The sequence below is a fragment of the Sorex araneus genome, chromosome X (assembly GCF_027595985.1).
Source record: "Sorex araneus isolate mSorAra2 chromosome X, mSorAra2.pri, whole genome shotgun sequence".
In the NCBI taxonomy this organism is placed as follows: Eukaryota; Metazoa; Chordata; class Mammalia; order Eulipotyphla; family Soricidae; genus Sorex; species Sorex araneus.
Genome location: NC_073313.1, coordinates 228,771,775 through 228,793,874, shown reverse-complemented (window position 1 = coordinate 228,793,874; position 22,100 = coordinate 228,771,775). Strand labels below are relative to the sequence as shown.

General features: G+C 38.2%; 1 protein-coding gene and 1 pseudogene across 1 annotated transcript in view; both read left to right on the top strand.

Annotated features, from left to right (window-relative positions):
• DNAH7 (dynein axonemal heavy chain 7) overlaps positions 1 to 22,100 on the top strand; it is a 270,230-nt gene that overhangs the window by 7,609 nt on the left and 240,521 nt on the right. The window contains exons 2-8 of the mRNA XM_055123217.1: positions 3,103 to 3,165; positions 8,409 to 8,517; positions 9,502 to 9,640; positions 11,543 to 11,633; positions 13,291 to 13,471; positions 16,322 to 16,394; positions 19,269 to 19,394. Of these exons, the coding sequence (XP_054979192.1) occupies positions 3,103 to 3,165; positions 8,409 to 8,517; positions 9,502 to 9,640; positions 11,543 to 11,633; positions 13,291 to 13,471; positions 16,322 to 16,394; positions 19,269 to 19,394 (782 nt within the window). The remainder of the gene's footprint in view (positions 1 to 3,102; positions 3,166 to 8,408; positions 8,518 to 9,501; positions 9,641 to 11,542; positions 11,634 to 13,290; positions 13,472 to 16,321; positions 16,395 to 19,268; positions 19,395 to 22,100) is intronic.
• LOC101556582 (voltage-dependent anion-selective channel protein 1-like) lies at positions 19,996 to 20,933 on the top strand (annotated as a pseudogene).

The following is a 22,100-nucleotide window of genomic DNA, read 5'->3' as shown; positions in this document are numbered from 1 at the left end:
TCGGGGGCTTGAGAGAATTCAGGAACATCAGGCAGAAGGCACAGCCGTTCCTTCTGATCTAGGGAGAAGGAAGAAAGCTTCCAAAAGGAATTTGGAAGAGCCATTCTTTCCTTATAGGTAACAAAACCCTCTGGCGGGGAGTGGCTATGGCCTACTTGGGTAGCACAGCAGAAGTTTGCTGGGTGTTTTGGGGCTGGAAAGTGGGAAAACCACCTACTGGGCTGCTGAAAAGTTTAAAAGGAACTTTCAAATATTCTTTGAAACTTTCTCTGTGTAAGGAAACTTGTTGGGAATCTGTCTCCAAGGATGCCAGTGAAATATACTAGAGGGTGAGCCAGGTACCCAGGCACTAAGGGAGGTCCTGGTGTCTTCTGACATTCACATCATGGGACAATGGAAAAAACCCAGGAAGTGGGAGGCAAAGTTTCTCCTCCTTACAGTGTTCCTTTAGTGTTGTATCAGCTAGAAAATGTTTCAGAAATGGCAAAGGAGAACCCAAAGCACAGGATCATTGATGCTAAGACGCACTATATAGACTAGACCTACACCAGATTTACCTGTTTTGATAAATCAAAATGTCATTTTCAACAGTGCTACCTCTTACATAGATATCTTTTCTACCATAGTATTATTCTTTATTGCAAAAGCAGTATCCTGAAAATACTGCTTATTTATGATAATTCAATATGTTTTAACCTGCTTTTCTAACCTACTTTAATTGACAATATAAAGCATTATGGGATAAAAGTACCTAAAGATTTTGGCATAGACTTAAGTGAGAGGTGGGTCTGAATCAAATAAGATAGGGATAAATTCCTAAAGTTCAGTTCCTTCCTGAATTCTCTTGACTTTTTTATTCAAAATAAATTGTTCATGAATGTTTGGGTTTATCATCTTTGAACATCCAGTTTAATTCTTTCAGTCTCTTTTCATCCTATGTAGCCTTCATCATTATGGTTTTGTACTAAGTTGTGAAATGTGGACATATGAGTCCACCAATTTTGTTGTTTTTTTAAAGGATTGTTTTACTATTCTGGGTCCCTTAACATTCCCATGTGAATTTTACCATCAATTTGCTAATTTATACAGATATCTGAAGGTTATTGGAGAGCATGTTTCAACCGAACTAAATTAGTTTTCTAATCCAAGACTATGAGATGGTTTTCCATTTATAAAGAGCATTAATTTATTTTAATACTGTTTTACATTTCTCAGTTGTTTTGTTCATTGCTAAATGTTTTACTCTTTTTTGATGCTGTTATAAATGGATTTGTTTCAATTTTGAACTGAATGTTAGTTCAATGTTAGTGACTAGAATTACAATTGCTTTGGTGTATTGGTCTTGTATCCTCCAACATTGCTTTACTTGTTCGTTAACATAAAAAATTGGGGAATAATTCTTAATTTTATGCATATAATATTATAGTTTATATTATATAAAGTATATTTAGTATATTTTAGTATATTTTGGATGATGTGTTATAAAAGATGATTTTTTTTAATATTTCTTGCAGAATAAGTCAGGGAACAAAGAAAAATACAAGGTAACGCTGAGATTTTTATTACATTAGTTTATGGTAATTTACTAATATTTATTGCTTTTATTATGTGTAGTAGTTTTCAAACTTGTAAATAAGTTACTAAATTTATGTCTTAAATTTTGTGCTCTAATTGGCTCTTTCCTAATAGCTTCTAGGTATATATCTTAAGAAAAATTACTCTTCATCACAAAGTAACTGTAAGCCATCATTTCTAGTAATGAAAAATATTTGAATATTTTGATAAAGGAATATGAAGATGGCTTGCACAAACAATGTCAGGAATTGAGGGAAATTAAGAAAAGAGTGCTATATTTATTCATGGAAGAACCTCTGCAGTTTGAATTAAGAAAGAAAGAAAGAAAGAAAGAAAGAAAGAAAGAAAGAAAGAAAGAAAGAAAGAAAGAAAGAAAGAAAGAAAGAAAAAGAAAGAAAGAAAGAAAAAGAAAGATAGATGGGTGGGAGGGGGGTATATTGGGGTTCTTGGTGGTGGAACATGTGTACTGGTGAAGGGATGGGGTTTCAATCATTTTATGATTGAGACTTATACCTGAAAGCTTTGTATTTTTTTTCACGGTGATTCAACATAATAAAATAATTTTTTTTTTAAAAAAGAAAGATCTGTGGGATCTCAACAGATTTATCCTGCTCATGCTTATAAAGTCAGTGCCACAACGAGAGCCCAGCATGTGATAGGAGTTCAGTAAATTATTACTGAGTGAGAACGTTTCCTGGAAAAATAAAGGAGGGGGGAGGTGTGCAGGGGGTGAGGCCCTTTCACTTTGTCAGAAAAAAATTGAAGGACAAGACCGAGTAAAGAAGTGAAGCCTTAGACGCTAACTGGGTTTTAAGTGTGATGGAAGTAGCACACCGGCGTGAACACATTTTTATCCTGAGTTTTTAGGACTGCTGCCCTGGAAACAAAAACCCAAGAAGGGAGAAACCAGAGAAGCACTCCAATGTATGCCCCAGTTACTAGGGGTGGGACCTACTTATATACACAAAAAGGACAGAACCATTTTCTCCTGCAACATGGGTGTTATGCAAATCGGGGTTCTTCAGAGTTCTGCGGGGTGGCTGAGTTCATCAAACTGTAATAGGCCAAGCGTCAGCCCGGGGCTGGTTTTGACAGGCAGGATTTGTTTTCATGGTGCAGGTGCCCGGGCATGTCTGAGCTTAACTGTGTGCCTGGACAAGCCCGGGCAACACCCCCTGCTACCTGGGATCGACTTTTACTCTGTCACTGGAGTGGCTCGTCTTTTGTTTCTTCTTTTGCGTTTCTTGTCAAGTTTCAGAAAAAGTTCCACGAGATGTGATAAATTATAAATAACTTTGCACACCTTTTTAAACTTTCTAATTACTGTTGGGGGTGGGGAATACTACTCTATTTCCTCGTTATAAAGGAAACAATTCTGAGACGAACGTTAAGAATTTTAAAAATAATGATTCTTTCAGATAATATGTGTTTTACTTTAAAGCAAACCATAAACTAGTTGAGCGAATTGATTTCCATTTCATTAAACTGGATCTCCGGCCCCTCCCCCCTCCATATTTTCTTATACAGGATAAACCAACCAGCAAAGAAATATCCAAGGCACCAAAAAGAATTTTACCATATCTGCCTAAGGTAATTTCCTGTATCTTGTTGATTCTTTACCCTTTAAAAAATGTTATGAGGTCCTGACCGCTAGTGCAGTGGGTATGCTGTTTGCTTTGCGATGGCCCACCAGGGGTCAATAGCCAGCATCCCATATGATCCCTGGGAGTCTGACCCCAAAACAAAATAAAAGTTATATTTGGGCCAGGGTGATGAGTGCAGAGTGTGAGGGGTTAAGGTATATGTTGTGTTAGGGTCCGGTGTTGATAATTTTCCCCTCTGAATCCGCACAAAGAGTTCAGCCAGTAATGCAACACACAAGCCGAGTTTATTAAGCCAGCTAGCTGGAGTCAAGCTTCTAGGCACGTAGGCCCAAGCAAGACCCTGAACAAGGAAAAAGCTGCAAGTTTTATAGTTGATGTTTACATCTGCTTACATCCTGACTTACACGTATGAATTTTAACAAAACCGTAGGTGAAAATGCAAGTTTCATGATCCATTCATTATTCAGAAGAAAACATACTTTCAAATAGTACAAACAAGCAGTTACAGATAGGTGATCTAGACATGTTTTCGGAACAGTCTGGCAGCTACTCACCCTGCTTGTGTCTGGGTGGCTTCTATAGACAGTGAATAGTGGTTAGGAAACTATTTGCCAAGGCCTAGTTTTCAGCCCAAATGACTTTCCCTCACAGATGGCCGGGTGGGGGAGCGGGGGAGTGGGGGGAGAGTTTAAGAAAAACAAAAAGGTTTAAGTAAAACAGGATGTGGAGCAGGAACCAGGCATGATGGAGTCATTCCTGCCCCTGCCCTGCTCTGTGTCTAACAGTTGCATGTGGTTGACATGGTTGACTGTGGTTCCCGGGTGTGACCCGGGTCGTCCCTTGAACCTCAGGTTCCTAGCTACACCTCATCTTTTGGGCTGTCACGCTGAACAAGAGGGTTATACCCCAGAATCCCAGGGGGAACCCTGAACCTTCTGAGCACTGCTTGAGAGCCCCTGCCCTCCAATTTATTAGTTTTTATATATATATATGTATATATATATACATATATACATATATATGTAACAAATTTTCTGATTCAGGTTTGAGCTTCATTTGATTGCTGATGGAGAAATTCTATGAGCTGTACATATTAGGAAAAATATCATGAGAAAGTAACTAAGCAAGTCACTTAAATAAATTGCCTGGTAGGTGTAGTGTGTTTGAAAATTCTGGACAGTATAGTTGAATAGTCAGGATAAAAGAATTTCCAAGATGGTTTAGCAAAAAGTGTATCCTGTTGGAATGGGAAATGAGGCCCCAGATTGAAACTTGGTGAAAAATAGTCCCTGGGCTCCCAGGGGGATTCACTTACATCTCTGAACTTTTGAATTCAAAAATACGAGTTGGTTTGGTGGTCTTTGAGAGGCACATATCTTCCAACACTAAAATACTAGGCCACAGCGGGTGCCTTGGATCTTGTCATCCTTTTTCTCTTGTTACCGTTGTATGTTGTAATTGGCCCTGGGAGAGGTAACTCACAGGTCTTTTCACTTGGTAATTGGTGGGAAGTTAGATTTTACTGTTAAAATTTTTACTACCTGGTAATTGTACTGTTTAATGCCCTTGAGTTAAGCTCTTGTGGAAGTTGAGCATAAATGAACCGTTAGCACAAATATTGTGTTTTTTAAGTTCTAATGAAATATGTATATTTTAAAACTCACCATTTAGCCAGTTATAATTGAACCATAATAATTCTTGGAATTAAAGGAATTCAGTGTTGGAGTTATCATCTCCAGTCCATCGCTAGTTTCTCTAACTGAAACTGTGAATAATAATTCCCTGTTCCCTCTCATTTGATTCCATGGCAGCGAGCACTTAATTTCTATGTGTCTATGTTGAGTACTCTAGGAATTTTGTCCAAGTGGAATTGTACTCTGCTTTTCCTTTTATAGCTGGCCTATTTCACTCAATGTTATGTTTATAAGATTCATAGAAAGTATTATATTTTAAAGAGATTTCAAAAACTAGCAACACACTATAAAATTTACTGCATTGTTCTGTTGTTGGTTTATAAGCCTGAGAGTTCTCTAGGTGTAATATGAAGCTCACCTTCATACACCAGAGAGCAAAGAGGGACGGACCCATTCAGATTGGTAGGTGACAGCATCAATATAATTAGTTTATGAGGCTTATCTATCTTAGGTGGATACATGAAGAATAGATTTCTCCATCCAGTGCCAGAATATTAAATAGGGTAATTGGGTATACTGTCTGGTTAGATAATCTTAGACTACACTGTTCTCTAAAACTAAGTACCTATTAAATAATAATATTAACTGGGCATACTATCTAGCTATGTTTTCTAATACTGTGTACCTGGAATTAGTTCTTATTGTGAACACTGTACAGAATGTAACTCCACAAAGAGGTTCTTTTGAGCATCCTTTTACTCTCACTTACCAACCAGTGATCATATCCTTTTGATGACCTCCTCAACATTCTATTCCTCACAACTGACTTCCTACTTTCTTCAGGGTTTTCTGAGTGGCCCTATAGGGTTTTCTTTAACATTGAAGTAGCTCTTTTGGGACTATGTGACTACACTGAAGGGCAGATCCCACAGCAATCCTCCAGATACATTAGGTGCATGCAAGAGAAACCTTGAATTAAGATAACAGTTCCCCAAAGAAATGTTAGTTCTCTTATAAACTCAAAGATCTGAATCATTGATTTACTAAGTATTAGACCAGCCATCTGTTTCTTTGAAGACTTGGTTAGTTCATGTACAGCTAACCCTGGCTCCTTAGACTATAGGTCGTGACTCCATATAATTATTTTTTTTTTATTCCTGGGGGAGGGGCCACACCCAGCAGTGCTCAGGTATTACTTCCATCCCTGTGCTCAGGGATCATGAGACCATATGTGGTGTTGGGATCAAACCCAGGTCAGGCACATGCAAGGCAAGAACCTTCCCAGCTATACTCTCTCTCTGGCCACTACCCTATATTCACTACCACTATCATCCTGTTAATCGTCAATTTGCTCGAGCAAGCCCAGTAATGTCTCCTTTCATCCTCGCCTAGATTTTAGCAGCTTCTCTTTACTCATCCTTCCCAATGGTGCTGTACTAGAGACTCTTTCAGGGTCAGGAGCAGGAGAATGAGACCCATCATTGTTACTGTATTTGGCATATAAATATGCCATGGGGAGCTTTCCAGGCTCTCCCGTGCTGGCAGGAAGCTCTCGGTAGCTTGCCAGGTTCTCTGAGAGGGAGAATTAGGATATAAGATGTCACGTGGCCACAAGGTGGCCCCGTGCTTCCAGGAGCTTGGTTTTATAGTCTCTGGATGTTGACTGGTGATGAGATTACACGGCTCCAGGGGCAGTTGGTGGGTGTGACTGCCTAGCTACTGGATAGGGACTGGGCAGAAGAGGCCCAGTTCTGATCCAAGCAGGTTTGGAAATCTCAGCCCCGGGTCCTGCACACATGGGTTCCTCTGCCAGTTCCTTGATGCATGAGGCTTGTCCAAGCATGTGGAGAGTTACCTTGAGCATGGCTGTGGCTGGGTTCTGGAGGTCTTCAGCTGCTGGGGGTCTGCTTGGGACAGGGAGGGAGACTCAACCCATCCCCGCCAAGGGGCCCCAGTGAAGACAGCCAGTCTTGGGGGTAAGAGACTCTGCTTACCCCATATTGCTCCTTAAAAATTGTTTTAAAGTGGAACTAGAGAGATAGTATAATGAATAAGGCATTTCTCTTGCACACAGCCAACCTGGACTTGATCCCCAGCATGCCATATGGTCCCTCAAGAACCACCTGAAGTAATTCCTGAGCTCAGAGCCAGGAGTTAGCTCTGAGAAAGATTGGGTGTGGCCCCCAAACAAAGTTTTAAAATAAATTTCTTTATGATTTATTATCAGTAAATCTTTAACATATACCTATTTTATATACCTGTGCGGTTTCACATATAAATGTCACAGATTAAAATGTTTAAAAAAAATTTCACAAGTGGAAATTAAAAAAAAATCCCTAACCTCACCTAAAGGCTCTTTTCCCCACGTAAACCCCATATGGCCCACCTAATATTTCCACTATTACTGTTTCTTTCCCAAGACCCCATTTTCAATCTGCTGACTATTAAGATAGACTTGACAAAAGGTTTCAGAACACTTAAAACACAGATTTTCACTGTAAACTCTTGGGCTGCAAACTCCAGAAGAAATGAACCTTTTTGTTGAAATCAAGGGGATGATGCACAGATGGTTTCCAGCGTCTGCAAGCTGGTGGCTGATTCTTGGCATTGCTGCACTTCTCACTCATGGCACTCCTTTGACTTATAATCCTCGTGGAGCAAAATGACTATGAAAGAATTAAAGGGCAGGTGGAAGGATGGAAGTACACTAATTCTATTGTCTGAGATTATTTTCCTGATATAAGGAAAATATGTGTATTTTACTTGAAAATCCACCCATCTGGGTTTATTGAAGATATGTATGTTCTAGCAGCAGTAGGTCTGAGCTTTGGTATTAGAGTATAGACTCAAGCTAGTTAAGGGTTTGTGTGTGTGTTTAAATATTGTCGGTTATTTCCTTTCTGCTGCAGTCCTCACCGGCCCGCCGCCCCCCCCCCCCCGTATTGTTTCCCTGCACAGAAGTTGAGTACTGGTTTTTAACCAGTCTTGGTCCTCTTTTAGGATACTTACCAAAATCATGTAAAATAAGAATTAATGACTACTACCTTCAATCAGTAGCATTGGATACCAGCAGAGAGTACCTTTCATTAAAAGAACATTAAAAAAATCCCACATGCTATGGACTGGAGAGATAGTACACTGGGTAGGACACTTGCCTTGCACATGACAAACCTGGTACCCCATATGGCTCCCCAAACCCGCCAAGAGTGATCCCTGAGTGTAGCACAGGAGAGTGAGTCCTGAGCATCTTCAAGTTGACCCTCAAACGAACAAAGCCAACTAACCAACCAAACAAACAAACAAAGCCAAAACAAAAACACATGCCAGTATCTAGGGGTAAATAGACTCCCTGGAGTGAATATCTTACAGTTGCTCATATCAAATCAGCTGTAGAAACCTTGGTAATGTTTCCCAAATGTCACATACAGTGACTATGCACAAGCTTGAATAAGTATTCAGGTGACTGTGCTTTATTTCCAGATATCCTGATTTACTTGAGAGAATGTTTGTGTTTATAAGTACTCATGAATTTCATTAAAATGTTGTGTGTGTTTTTAATCTTGTTTGTAAAAGTTATTTCAATTTCATGTTTCAGGTGAGTTCCAAGCCCCAGTGGCAGCAGGCACCTCCATCGTTCCATTTTAGCATAAAGCAGGATGAAGCTATTCCAGAAGCGTATACTGCTAAAAATGAACAGTCATATAGTAAGAACATTAGTATTATAATTAAGATTTAAGGGAATTTCTAGAGGAGAAAAAAATCACAGGACATCTAGTTGATAGAGTAGAAGAATAGACATGTGCTTATATCACTGTCACTGTCACTGTCATTGTCATTGTTATCCCATTGCTCATCGATTTGCTCGAGCGAGCAGGCACCAGTAACGTCTCCATGGTGAGACTTGTTGCTACTGTTTTTGGCATATCGAATACGCCACGGGTAGCTTGCCGTGCTCTGCCGTGCGGGCGAGATACTTTTGGTAGCTTGCTGGGCTCTCTGAGAGGGGCGGCGGAATCAAACCGGGGTTGGCCGTGTGCAAGGCGAATGCCCTATCCACTGCACTATCGCTCCAGTCCGGTGCTTATATCAAATAGAAAAATTCATCCCGTGTTTTTCTTCAGAAAATAATAGGTTCCAGTTCTTAGTTATTTCAAGTTGTAAATATTGTAACATGCATTTGTAGGATGTTTATATATGAAGTATATATTTATTGAACTCAAAATATATCCCTGCATCAAAGACTTAAGGTATTTCAAGAATGGTTTTAAATAAAATGGTAATCATCACTTCTAAATTAGTCATGTTAGCTTTTATTGACTAATTTATTAAATTTGGTTACATTTAATGTCAAGTTTTTAATCATGACTCTGAATTTTATGAAATAGTTTTGAATTGTTTTGGAAAAATTTTAATCTTATTGAAATAGCTTCTATACAAACAATGAAAATGTGAATATTCAGGAAATTAATCAAAATATAAAATCATTTATAATTCTTAAAGTAGCAAAGGTTTCTTTCATGACAGAATAAGAGTAGCTTAACTTGATAATGCAAGAAAGTAAATTATAGTATTTAGGATTTAATGCATGCAGTTTTTTTAAAGGTATTAGCATATTGTTCTAACCACTCAGATATTTTAGCTTGCTTTTAGATGCCTAACTTAAGATTTTTTTCTTCTTTGAATTCAAGCTGAATACATGGAGCAATTTGCAAAGAAGAGCAAATTAGAGCAAGATGATGAAGCTGGACCATCCCACTCCAAATCAAAAAGTAAATCTCCATACAAAGAACGAGAAAATTTCAGAAGCACTCTCGTTAATGTTATTATGTAAGTTCTATAAGCAAACCAGCATTGGAGTCCCAGAGAACTTTTCATCTGGGGCCGGAGCGTTAGCACAGCGGGTAGGGCGTTTGCCTTGCATGCGGCCGACCCGGGTTTGATCCCCAGCATCCCATATGGTCCCCCAAGCACTGCCAGGAGTAATTCCTGAGTGCAAAGCCAGGAGTAACCTCTGAGCATCGCTGGGTGTGACCCAAAAAAGCAAAAAAATAAATAAATAAATAAAACAAAAAAAAATAAAAACAAAGGACTGGAGCTGTAGTATAGCAGATAGGTTGCTTGTCTTGAACACAAATGATCAGGCTTTCATTCCCAGCACCACATGTGAATTCTGAATTTCACCAGTAGTGATCCCTGAGTACCGAGTAGGGAGTAAAACCCTGAGCAACACCAGGTGTGGACCCAACAGCCCCCCACTCCCAAATAAATAAAGAAAAAACAAACATAATTATTCTACTTTCTCTGGGATGCTCCAGAGCTATGTTGGAATGATGTCATTGAAAGGTTGAGTTTAGCCCTATTAAGCATGGTTTACTTTAAAATATTCCAAATTTAAATACATCGATTTAAAACAAATTTCTATTGGGTGGTCAAAGAGGTTGGAGGGATGTACAGGGTTCAGCCACTCTCCTTGTATGTAGTTGGCCCAATTTAATCCTAGACAACACATGGACTCTGAACACCACCAGTACAGTACCACCAGAACACTTTCAAGTATGGAAAGGGAGTAGTCCCCAGCACTGCTAGGTGTGGCCTACTCCCCCCAACCAAAAAGAAAAGTTTAAAGCTCTCCCATAGCAAGTTGTCGCTTTTCCTAAAGATGTATAACAGAAGTAAAAATGTAACTATTGTCTAGCATAGATTTTAAATTTAGTTATAGCTATATTATTGTATAAAACTATCCCTGTATCACTGTCATCGCAGTCATCCCATTGTTCGTTGATTTACTCAAGTGGGCTCCGGTAATGTCTCTATTCCTCCCAACCCTGATATTTTAGCAGCCTCTCCTTACACATCCTTCTCAATGATTGGAGGCTTTTTAGGGTCAGGGGAATGAGACCTATCGCAAATGTGCCACGGGTAGCTTGCTAGTCTCTGCCTGTATGGGTGTGATATTCTCAGTAGCTTGCCGGGCTCTCCAAGGGGTGTGTGTGTGTGTGTGTGTGTGTGTGTGTATGTTTATATATATTACTCTATGGTTTGTTGTCTACTGTCTGAACTCCATCAAATATGGTGTGGTAATGTCTTATAATGTGTCTGGAAAGCGGCCTGGAGCGTGGTAGCGGTTGGGTAGTGGAGGTCGGCTGCAGGGGCTGGGTCCCTTGGGGTGTGGAGGGTTCTTACCTGCCCCTCTCTGAGGCGCCCCAAGTGAAAACAGCCTGGCGCTCAAAAAACTTAGCCAATAAGAAGTATAAAGAAACATATAAGCTTTTATTTCACTCATTGCTTAATTGTAGACATATGAGACATATGAACCTTTTGAAGAATGTAGATGTGCCAAATAATCCTACATGTGAGGAATAATACACATTAAAAAAGCCCAACCTGTAAAATTTTAGAGAGAAAAGAGCCATATTTTAGAAAAAAGAATTAATACAATCTACTGAGAAGGTGAGGATCTGTATTAATTTTTGCAAGTCATTTCAGTGTGAATTTGCATGATGAGAAATTATTCTAGAAATAATTCTAGGAGGAATATTTGGTCAGCTAAATATGTACACTATAAAATATCCATCAATTAATTTTTCTGTTATTTTTAGAATCAGTTTATTATGATTATATATAAATAATATAACTTAATAAAAGATAGTCTTGGTTTTTTATATCCACTGACTTCTATTTTAACAGTCTTTTATGTATATTTGAATAGTGTGTATCATTTATTTTTAGGAATCAAGATACTTCTGCCTTAGATGTGGCTACTACTGGTGAAAGCTCACTTCCAAAAGCGACCACTTCTGCAATAGAGAAAGACATCTTGGTAATAGACCATTTGTTTTGTCAATATAAGTGAACATAAAGGAAGCATTTGAAGATTGCTTTATACTTTTGATATTATTTTTGTGCTCTTCCCTTGTGGAACTCTGTGGATGAAGTAGTAAATAGGAACTCCATAAAACTGCTTTATTGGATTAGTGGAGGAAATCATTCTCTCTCTGTAGTCTTAGCTTAAGATAAAATCACAGAACCTTAAGTTTAACTGTTCTTTTTATTATAGCTGCATCAGCCCTATGTAGTTTTTTATTCTATGATAAATGATATTAACCACATACTGAAAACTTTATAGATCATATTAATTTTCTTTAGAAATGGTAATTCCTTGATTATTCCAAATATATTGAAATACAAATATCATAGTGAATTTATATTTCAATGTATTTATATTTCAAACATGTTGAAATATAAATATCACTAATTTATAGTGTTTTGATGTTAAATTTTTTTCTACTAAGTGATATGTAAAAACTTTGAGAAATACATGAAATTAAATGTTTTGTTAGAGTCACCATGTTTCTTTTTTTTTTGCTTTTTTTTTTTTTTTTTTTTTGCTTTTTGGGTCACACCCAGCAATGCACAGGGGTCACTCCTGGCTCATGCACTCAGGAATCACCCCTGGCGGTGCTCAGGGGAACATATGGGATGCTGGGATTTGAACCCCGGTCGGCCGCGTGCAAGGCAAATGTCCTGCCCGCTGTGCTATCACTCCAGCCCCGAGTCACCATGTTTCTAAAATAAATATTCCATGTGCATGCTTCATATCAGCCATGAAACTTGAGTGTAAAATACCAATCAGTAGGTCCATTGGGTATGTTTTATAATATTTCTAAGATTAATATAGCATGATGCTGAATCACTTGCAGCTTTTAAGATCTTATTGTCAATAATAAAAGGTCAAAAATTGACCAAGGAATAGCTCACAGAGCTCTAACTCTTGGGTATGATGTTTCACATTCCATGGCCTACCTCAGCATTTCTAGGTCTATCCCGGGTTAACCTGACTCTCCTGGAGCAGAGCAGGACCACATTGTTGTTTCACAAACTGAACCATCAGGCCACATTAATATGGTGGGTATCTCAGAGGTCCATGATCACTCTGCTCTGCTAAGGCACACCCTCTCTCCCCACAAAGGACAAAATACCAAATTTTCATAGTTAAAATATACAATCTCTGCTTCTGCATGGGCCTGCTCAGTGCATAACATATTTGGTAATATGACAATGTTTTATTGTGCTTAAATTAACTATATAACTTAAATTTTCATGGGAAACAATGGATTTTAAATCTAGAAGAGCTCAAATAATGTCTGCATGAGTTACATAAAATATATTTTTTCCTTTTTTCTTTTTGACTCTTTGGGTCACACCTGACAATGCTCAGGGGTTACTCCTGGCGCTGCACTCAGGAATGACTCCTAGCGGTGGTCAGGTCACCATATGGGATGCTGGGCATGGAACCTGTGTCGACTGTGTGAAAGGCAAACTTCCTACCCACTGTACTGTTGCTCCAGCCCATAAAATATTTCTAATGATTTTTGAGTATTTCACTCCTCAAACTATAGTTTTTCTCACTAGTTTATTCTTTATAATTTTTATTACAGTACTAAACATAATTACATTTCTTGGTTTCCTTTTTGTAGAGATATTATTATTATATTAACCATGGAATTGACACAGACCATGTAGCCCCGATGGAAGATTCTTGGCTAGACCACGTATTGGATTTAGTGCCCCAACATCTGAAAGTCCTCCATAACAGTATACTTGCATTATCTGATGAAATGAGGGAGGATTATCTACTCAGTGTAAAGAAATCCATAGGTAAGTCAATATTTTTCTTTTATTTCTAATTTGAATATAATGCCCAACTAAAGATAAACCATCTTACATAGGATTAATGTTCTATTTGAAATTATTATATTTATTACTATTTCATTGCTTAAATTTTAGGCAAATTTTACCAAGAAGGTACAGCAAAAAATTAACAAATAATCATCTATTTATAGGAATAAACTTTATCAAAAAAGGACAGAATTGAAGGAATTGCAAATGTTAATATTTGTTAGTATAATTTTACTGATATTATAAATTATAATATAGCTATCATAAAGGCTAAATATGACTTACTGCAGACTGCTGTGAGTAATATTTATTGATATATGTCTGGACAGACTTATTTGCTTAATGTGTATGAGTTATCAGAGAAATACTGAATAGCTGTGGTAAAACTTTGAAGTGACTCACAATGTTAAAAATATTTAGAAACTGATCCTTTACATAAAATTTTTGCAGACTCATGGTATAAATCAATGGGTCCTAAGAATCAGTATTATAATAACTTTGAATATCTTGATTTCTGGACCCATTCAGATTAAAATATCCAGATGGTTAATAGTATCTTTATGTCTATATGTATTCACAGGTTCCTCAATTGATTATGATAGTTTATCTTCTGTAGCTGGTGTTATATTCAAGTTGGGGAAGTCATAATGTTTTGGAGTGGTCAAAAGATGCTCAAGAAAAGTGAACATTTATTATATTTAAGATTCTATTTAATATCCTATCAATATAAAATTAAGGAGACAAATATATATATTTTTAATTTTATTAAATCACCATGAAATAGTTACAAACTTTCATGTTTGGGTTACAATTACACAATGATCAAACACCCATCCCTCCAACCATGCATATTCCCCACACCAATATCCCTGGTATACCCTCCCTTCTCCACCTTCCCCCTGCCTCCACGGCAGATAATATTCCCCATACTCTCTCTCTACTTTTGGGCATTATGGCTTGCAACACAGACACTGAGAGGTCATCATGTTTGGTCCATTTTCTACTTTCAGCACACATCTCCCATACCGATTGATTCCTCCAGCCATCATTTTCTTAGTGATCCCTTCTCTATTCCATCTGCCTTCTCCCCTCTGCTCATGAAGCAGGCTTCCAGCTATTGGACAATCCTCCTGGTGGTATCTACTGTCCTTGGTGTCAGCCTCATGTGATGTTGTTCTATACTGAGTGCAGTCTTTCTATGTCTGTCCCTCTCTTTCTGACTCATTTCACTTAGCATGATACTCTCCATGTCTATCCATTTATAAGCAAATTTCATGACTTCATCTCTCCTAACAGCTGCATAGTATTCCATTGTGTAGATGTACCAAAGTTTCTTTAACGAGTCATCTGTTCTAGGGCACTTGCGTTGTTTCCAGATTTTGGCTATTGTGAACAGTGCTAATGAACAAATAGGTACAGATATCATTTCTACTGTGCTAATTTTTGCATCCTCGGGATATATTCCCAGAAGTGGTATTGTGGGGTCATATGGAAGCTCAATTTCTAGTTTTTGAGGGACTGTCCATATTGTTTTCTGGAAAGGCTGGACCAGTCTGCATTCCCACAAACAGTGAAAGAGCATCCCTTTTTTCCCCACATCCATGCCAGCACTGGTTGCTTTTGTTCTTTTGAATGTGTGTCAGTTTCTGTGGTGTGAGATGATATCTCATTGTTGTTTTTATTTGCATTAAGGAGACAAATCTTGATCCCTATATAGTTCATAGTGTAATGAGGGAGTTGGAAAAAATAAATCATAAAGCAAAAAGAAGACAATGTAAAGAGGAAGACATACACAAAGCATACACTCAACAACACTAACGATATGAGATCCATTCCAACCCCCAAACTTTAAAATGTGCTTGTCAAGGTAGCAGGCTTGTCAAGAGGATGAAGGGAACCTGGGAACACTGGTGGAGGGAAGTTGACACTAGAAGTGGGAATGGTGCCTGAGACCCAATTATGAATAACCTTGCAAATCATGATTCTTTAATAAAATAAAAATTTAAAAACAAAAGGGAATAAAATAAGGAGAGAAACAAAGAATACATCATGAGGAAAATGGTTCACACTTGACTTATAGGACTGGTGGAGCACTTGACCTGAGTTTTGACAGATCACAGGTTGCCAGAGAACGTGCTAAGTCTAGGAGTGATGTGAAGGAAAGCAGACATAATGATAGTATCCTCCAGATATGCAAACAATTCTGATGACCAGAGCATTTTGGGAAGAAGACAGAAGATGAATAACAGTATATGCTTTAAAAAAAAACATTGAGAATAAAGAAGTCATTTTAAACAGAGGAATAGTAATTTGCATTTTAGAAAGAGCATCTTGAAAGATGGTCAGGATAATTAAAATTAACTGTGATTTAAAGACCACAGAAGATAGAAGCAGAAGTGGCTCATTTTACTGATTGTATAAAAAGATTGTTTTATACTCTTGAGCAATGTAAAAGATGGCTAAGCAAAATATATCTTTCCTCAGTAAAAGGAAGCCAATAGTACACCAGATGGTTAACCTTCAGCTCAGCAAGAAGTACTTTTTGGTGGAATGGTATTAAGGAAGAATTTATATTGAATGCAACAATCATTTTCAAATGAAAAGAATGGGGGCATAAAAAAAAAAAGAATGGGGGCATATTGTTATGAAGGAATATACACTCTCAAAGCAAAGTCATATTTTCTTATCATTTTAAAATATTTTTATAAACAAAAATTTCTAGTTATTTCAAAAAGCAATATAATTTAAACAATTTTAATAGAATTATTTTTACATTTTATTAGAAATATACTAAATGTTAATTATAAGAATTTTCCATGTTTGTTTTAGTTGATTTTGTTTTAAAAGACCCTCGAGAAAAAGATGAGAAAAAGGCAGAGGAACTTCCACCCCATCGTGCAGAGTAAGTGATAAGTTTTTCTAAGTATATTATTATGTGACCATTCATGTAATACTCGTGTATATATTCATTTTCTCATAGATATTTATTATTTATATGCTTCATATTTGGACTGGAGCGATAACACAGCGGGTATGGGTGTTTGCCTTGCATGCGGCTGACCCAGGTTCGATTCCTCCATCCCTCTCTGAGAGCCTGGCAAGCTACCGAGAGTATCCCGCCCACACGGCAGAAGTATTCTATATGCCAAAAACAGTAACAACAAGTCTCACAATGGAGACGTTACTGGTGCCCGCTCAAGCATATTGATGAACAACTGGACGACAGTGCTACAGTGCTACAGTATGACAGTGCTACATATGCTTCAATCTGCTTCATATTTATAACTAAAAAAACTTACTGTGTTTGCTTTTTATGCATTAAATTTATAATAAAATTATATTGGATGGATAATGTGTAGACATATAGACACACAGACAGATTGAGACCTATGTGGTTAAAACATAAGTGTCCTGGTGAAAGTTCTTGATGTATTTCCACAGAATCCAGAACAATTTTCAGATATGCTAGGGACCTAAACATTTGGAGGTAATATGAATGCACTAAAAGATATGGGAAATATTGAAAATATATGCACATAGAGAATCTTCAACTTATTTACTTGCACTTAATATAGAACACATAATGAGAAAAGCCACTTAATATGTATATTATGTTTTTCCTAAAATAAGTTACATATAGGATTAAAACTTTTATAGAAATTGAATAGTACTTAAGTTTATATGATTACATAACTCAGTTTATTTTACTTTTTTCACATCATTACGTGTCCCAAATTGTTTGCTGTAAGGCACACACACACACACACACACACACACACACACATACACACACATCATAAAGCCATTCAGAATATATATCCTTTGAAGAACAGCTTTATTCTGAAGAAAGAAAAAGATTGTTCTTTGCAAAGGCAGCATAACCACAATTGAAAAATAGAATTAAACTTGATATATTGTAAAACAAAATATAATATCTAAAATAAGTATAAGATGTCAAATGTGGATGTTTAAATATATTCTGAAAAAAAAAGATGGCACATTTTCATTATATAGTGCATGATTAAATCATTTGGGTTTCTAAATAAGTCCCCAAATAACATTAAAGCAAAATGGACTGATGAAATAACCTAAACAGACCTTTGTGTTTATACTTTTGTGACTACTTTCACTTTATTATTATTATTATTATTATTATTATTATTATTATTATTTTTGCTTTTTGGGTCACACCCAGCAATGCTCAGGGGTTACTCCTGGCTTTGCACTCAGGAATTACTCCTGGTGGTGCTTGGGGGACCATATGGGATGCCGGGGATCGAACCCGGGTCGGCCGCGTGCAAGGCAAACGCCCTACCCACTGTGCTATTTTTTTATTGAGTCACCGTGTGGAAAGTTACAAAGTTTTCAGGTTTAAGTCTCAGTTATACAATGCTCGAACACCCATCCCTTCACCAGTGCACATATTCCACCACCAAGAATCACAGTATAGCTCCACCCCGCACCCCCACACTCCTAGTCCCCCCACTCTTAGCCCCCCTCCCGCCTGTGTAACTAATAAATTTCACTTTACTTTCACTTTGATTGCATTCAATATTTCAACAAAACTCACTATTATTGTTTGGGGAGTCTCTCCCCTAAAGTTGGACCTGCTGAAAAGGAAGCATTTGATAATTTGTTTTCCATTACTGAGAATGAAGAGGTATGAGGTCCAGTGACCACACATAGTGGCCTCACGGTTTTGGGTTTCTGTATTTTAGTATTTTAGTAACTAAGTCCAGAGAGATATCTGCCAGAAGTTGCATCATTGCCAACTTGTACTTCTCAGTTACATTATATTCCACATATGAGTGCAATCTTTCTATGTCTGTGTCTTTCTTTCTGACTCATTTAACTCAATATGATACTTTCCATGTTGATCCATTTATATGCAAATTTCATGACTTCATGTTTTCTGACAGCTACATAGTATTCCATTGTGTAGATGTACCAGAGTTTCTTTAGCCAGTCATCTGTTTTGGGGCACTCTGGTTTTTTCCAGACTCTGGCTATTGTAAACAGTGCTGCAATGAACATAGAAATACAGATGCCATCTCTACTATACCTTTTTGCCTCTCCGGGATATATTCCCAGGAGTGGTATTGCTGGGTCAAATGGAAGCTCAATTTCTAATCTTTTGAGAATCGTCCATATTGTTTTCCAAAAGGGCTGAACCAGTCGGCATTCCCACCAGCAGTGAAGAAGAGTCCCTTTCTCCCTGCATCCACGCCAACACCGATTGTTTTTGTTTTTTGGGATGTGGACCAGTCTCTGTGGTGTGAGATGCTATCTCATGGTTGTTTTGATCTGCATCTCCCTGATGATTAGTGATGTTGAACATTTTCTCATGTGCCTCTGAGCCATTCGGATTTCTTCTTTGGGAAAGTTTCTGTTCTGTGACCACTTTCACTTTAACATAAATTCAAGGGAATTTTTACTGGCAATATAGTTGGACAATCTTCCTAGATTGTTTCAAAACTAAAGGGAAAATTTGAACTTTTTCTTTTCTGACATTAGACTAAGATTAAAAAAATATGGTTTGTTTAGGATATTACAAATTGAAATCTCACTTTCATTCTAATAATTATTTTTGAATTCTTCTAAATAATAAAGATCATGGTTTTTGTATATTTTAACATAATTATATGTTTTACTATTACCATGAAGATACATCATTTTTAATTAAAATTAGACCATTATTATTTAAAAAAATACACTGACTATAAAAAATCACTTTGTTTTACAGAAGACAAACCTCTCATTTTCTCTTTGCTTTCAGAATGGAAGTTCTTCCAAAGCCTTGGAGGAGATCTTTCTTAGCTGCCACCAGTTTTATTAAGGACCATTTGAATGCAATGAACCCTACAATGTTGGCTGTGCTGGATTTATGGCATAATACTTACAAGTGAGTATATCTGTCCTTTGCTTTTTCATAAAAGAAAGATGAAAATAATTTTTAATATATCTGTATTATTTTATTATAACTTAAAATGTAACTGCAAATTTAATGCACTTCAACACAATTTTGAATAAACAATATAGAAACGTCCAGTGTAAAAAGTGAATATTGCCTTTATCTCTAGCCCAATTCTCCCCTCTCCCAAACCAACTCCCACCACTCTAGTTTCAAGGGTTCATCACAGTTAAAAGGGCTGAGTTGTGATATATTGCTTGGGATTCTTCTCTCCAGCTTAGAGACCTAGTAAGTAGTGTGTATCTGAAGCACCTGTGCTGTAGGTAAGCTCATGCATCATCTCATAGGCTTTGTCACTTCAGGATGTGAAGTCATTCAGCCTGGCAGGAGCTTGGCAGAGCTGGATGTGAGTGCTGGTGGGCACTGGAGCTAAGAGCTTGTCTGTAGATGTATCCAGGGGAGTATCTTGCAAATTAGAAGTTCAGCTTTAAATATCTGCAAATTTGCTTGGCACTTTGGGGGATCAAAAGTTGTGGGGGAGGTGGAGCCCGCACCATTACCTTTGAGCAGAAGATGGCTGTGCCTTCTGCGTATGTCAACCTTGGCAAACCTGCCCACGATGTCTTCACCAAGGGCTATGGGCTTGGCTTAATAAGGCTTGATTTGAAATAAAAATCTGAGAATGGACTGGAATTTACAAGTTCAGGTTCCGCCAACGCAGAGACCACCCAGGTGACAGGCAGCCTTGAAACCAAGTACCGGTGGACCAAATATGGGCTCACGTTCACTAAGAAATGGAACGTGGGTAACACACTTGGGCTCACATTCACTGAGACATGGAACGTGGATGACATGCTAGGCATCGAGATCACCGTAGAAGACCAGCTCTCACATGGCCTGAAGCCGACCTTTGATTCATCCTTCTCTCCAAACACTGGGGGAAAAGAAGACAGGATACAAGCAGGAACACATCAACTCGGGCTGCGACATGGATTTCAGCATTGCTGGGCCTTCCATCTGGGTTACCCTTGTGCTGGCCCACCAGGGCTGACTGGCTGGCTACCAGATGAACGGTGAGACTGCCAAGTCGAGCGGGACCCAGAGAAATTTTGCGGTCGGCTACAAGACTGATGAGTTCCAGCTTCACACGGACGCATGAGCTTGGTGGCTCCACTTACCAGAAGGTGAACAAGAAGTTGGAGACGGCCGCTAACCTCGCTTGGACGGCAGGCAACAGCCACACTCCTTTCGGCATAGCAGCCAAGTATCAGATCGACCCCGATGCCTGCTTTTCGGCTAAAGTGAACAATTCCAGCCTGATAGGATTAGGATACACTTAGACCCTAAAGCCAGGTATCAAACTGACACTGTCAGCTCTGCTGGACGGCAAGAATGTCAGCACAGGTGGCCACAAGCTTGGTCTAGGACTGGAATTTCAAGCATAAATGAATACTGTATAGTCATTTAATTTTAAACTATTTTGCAGCATAGCTACCTTCAGAATTTAGTGTACCTTTTAAATGTTGTCTGCCTGGGATGCAAGTATTGCTAAATATCATGTTATGCCTACAAGTTAAAGGTATTATTACCCTTTCAGAGGTACAGAAAAATCCAATTCCAAAAAAAAAAAAAAAGAGGTCCTTTCAGCTCTAGACTTGGGGACAGGGAGGGGGAACTTGGCAGCCCCTCTAGAGATGTCAGGTTCCATTTTTTATTTTCAATCTATAAATGGCTGCAAGTGGGAGCTGATCATACGTAGACACTTGGTAAATGCTCATTGACTACATGTATGGAATTGTGATTTCCTGAGAATTAAACCTTGGTTCCCTGGCCTAATCAAGGAGAAGTTTGATGGTGTGTATAGATTTATCTGAAAGGGAAATTCTTAGACAGATCTTTGTGACCCATGTCACCACAGCCCATCATCTCCTTTACACCAAATGTAGTTGCAGGGTGTGATAGCTGTTTATTCTGTGCCATTTTGGGGTGGAGAAGGTGAATGTGATGAAGCCAATAATTCAGACTTATTTTCCTCTCTCATTGTGGTTTTTTTCACCCTCCTGCCAGACTATGAAACAGCTTCTGAGAGTTCCAGCTATTGGCTGGGAAAAGCTCTGTGATCAATCACAAAGGGTGACCCCGGGATCTAAGTTGGACTCTTGGGTTATATTCTCGACACTTTCTTTCTTTTTTTTTTTTAGCATTTTGTATCACTTGTATCACTTGTCATCCCATTGGTCTTCAATTTGCTTGAGTGGGCACCAGTAACGTCTCCATTCATCCCTGTCACGTGCTAGTGTAGCCCAATGGTATCTGCTCGCTCCAGGAACAGAAAGAGCCTCAAACCATTCATTCAGGGTTTTGACGAAGAAGTCTGACCATCTCATAAGTGGGCAGCCACGCGGTCTTTTGACATCCCGTGGAATCCAGTTAGTAACAGCTCTAGTCCAGCAGTCATCTCTGAATCCATTATTATGTGTCCATCCCATCTGATTTTTGATGCCTTGGCAAACGAGACAGTGTCCCTGATTCTTTTTTTAAGATTCTTTTTTATTTTATTTTATTTTATTAGTGAATCACCGTGAGACAAAGTTACAGACTTACAGGTTTTCATGCTTACATTTCAGTCATAAAATGATCGAGTGCCCATCCCTCCACCAGTAACCATTTTCCACCACCAATGGTCCCAGCATCCCT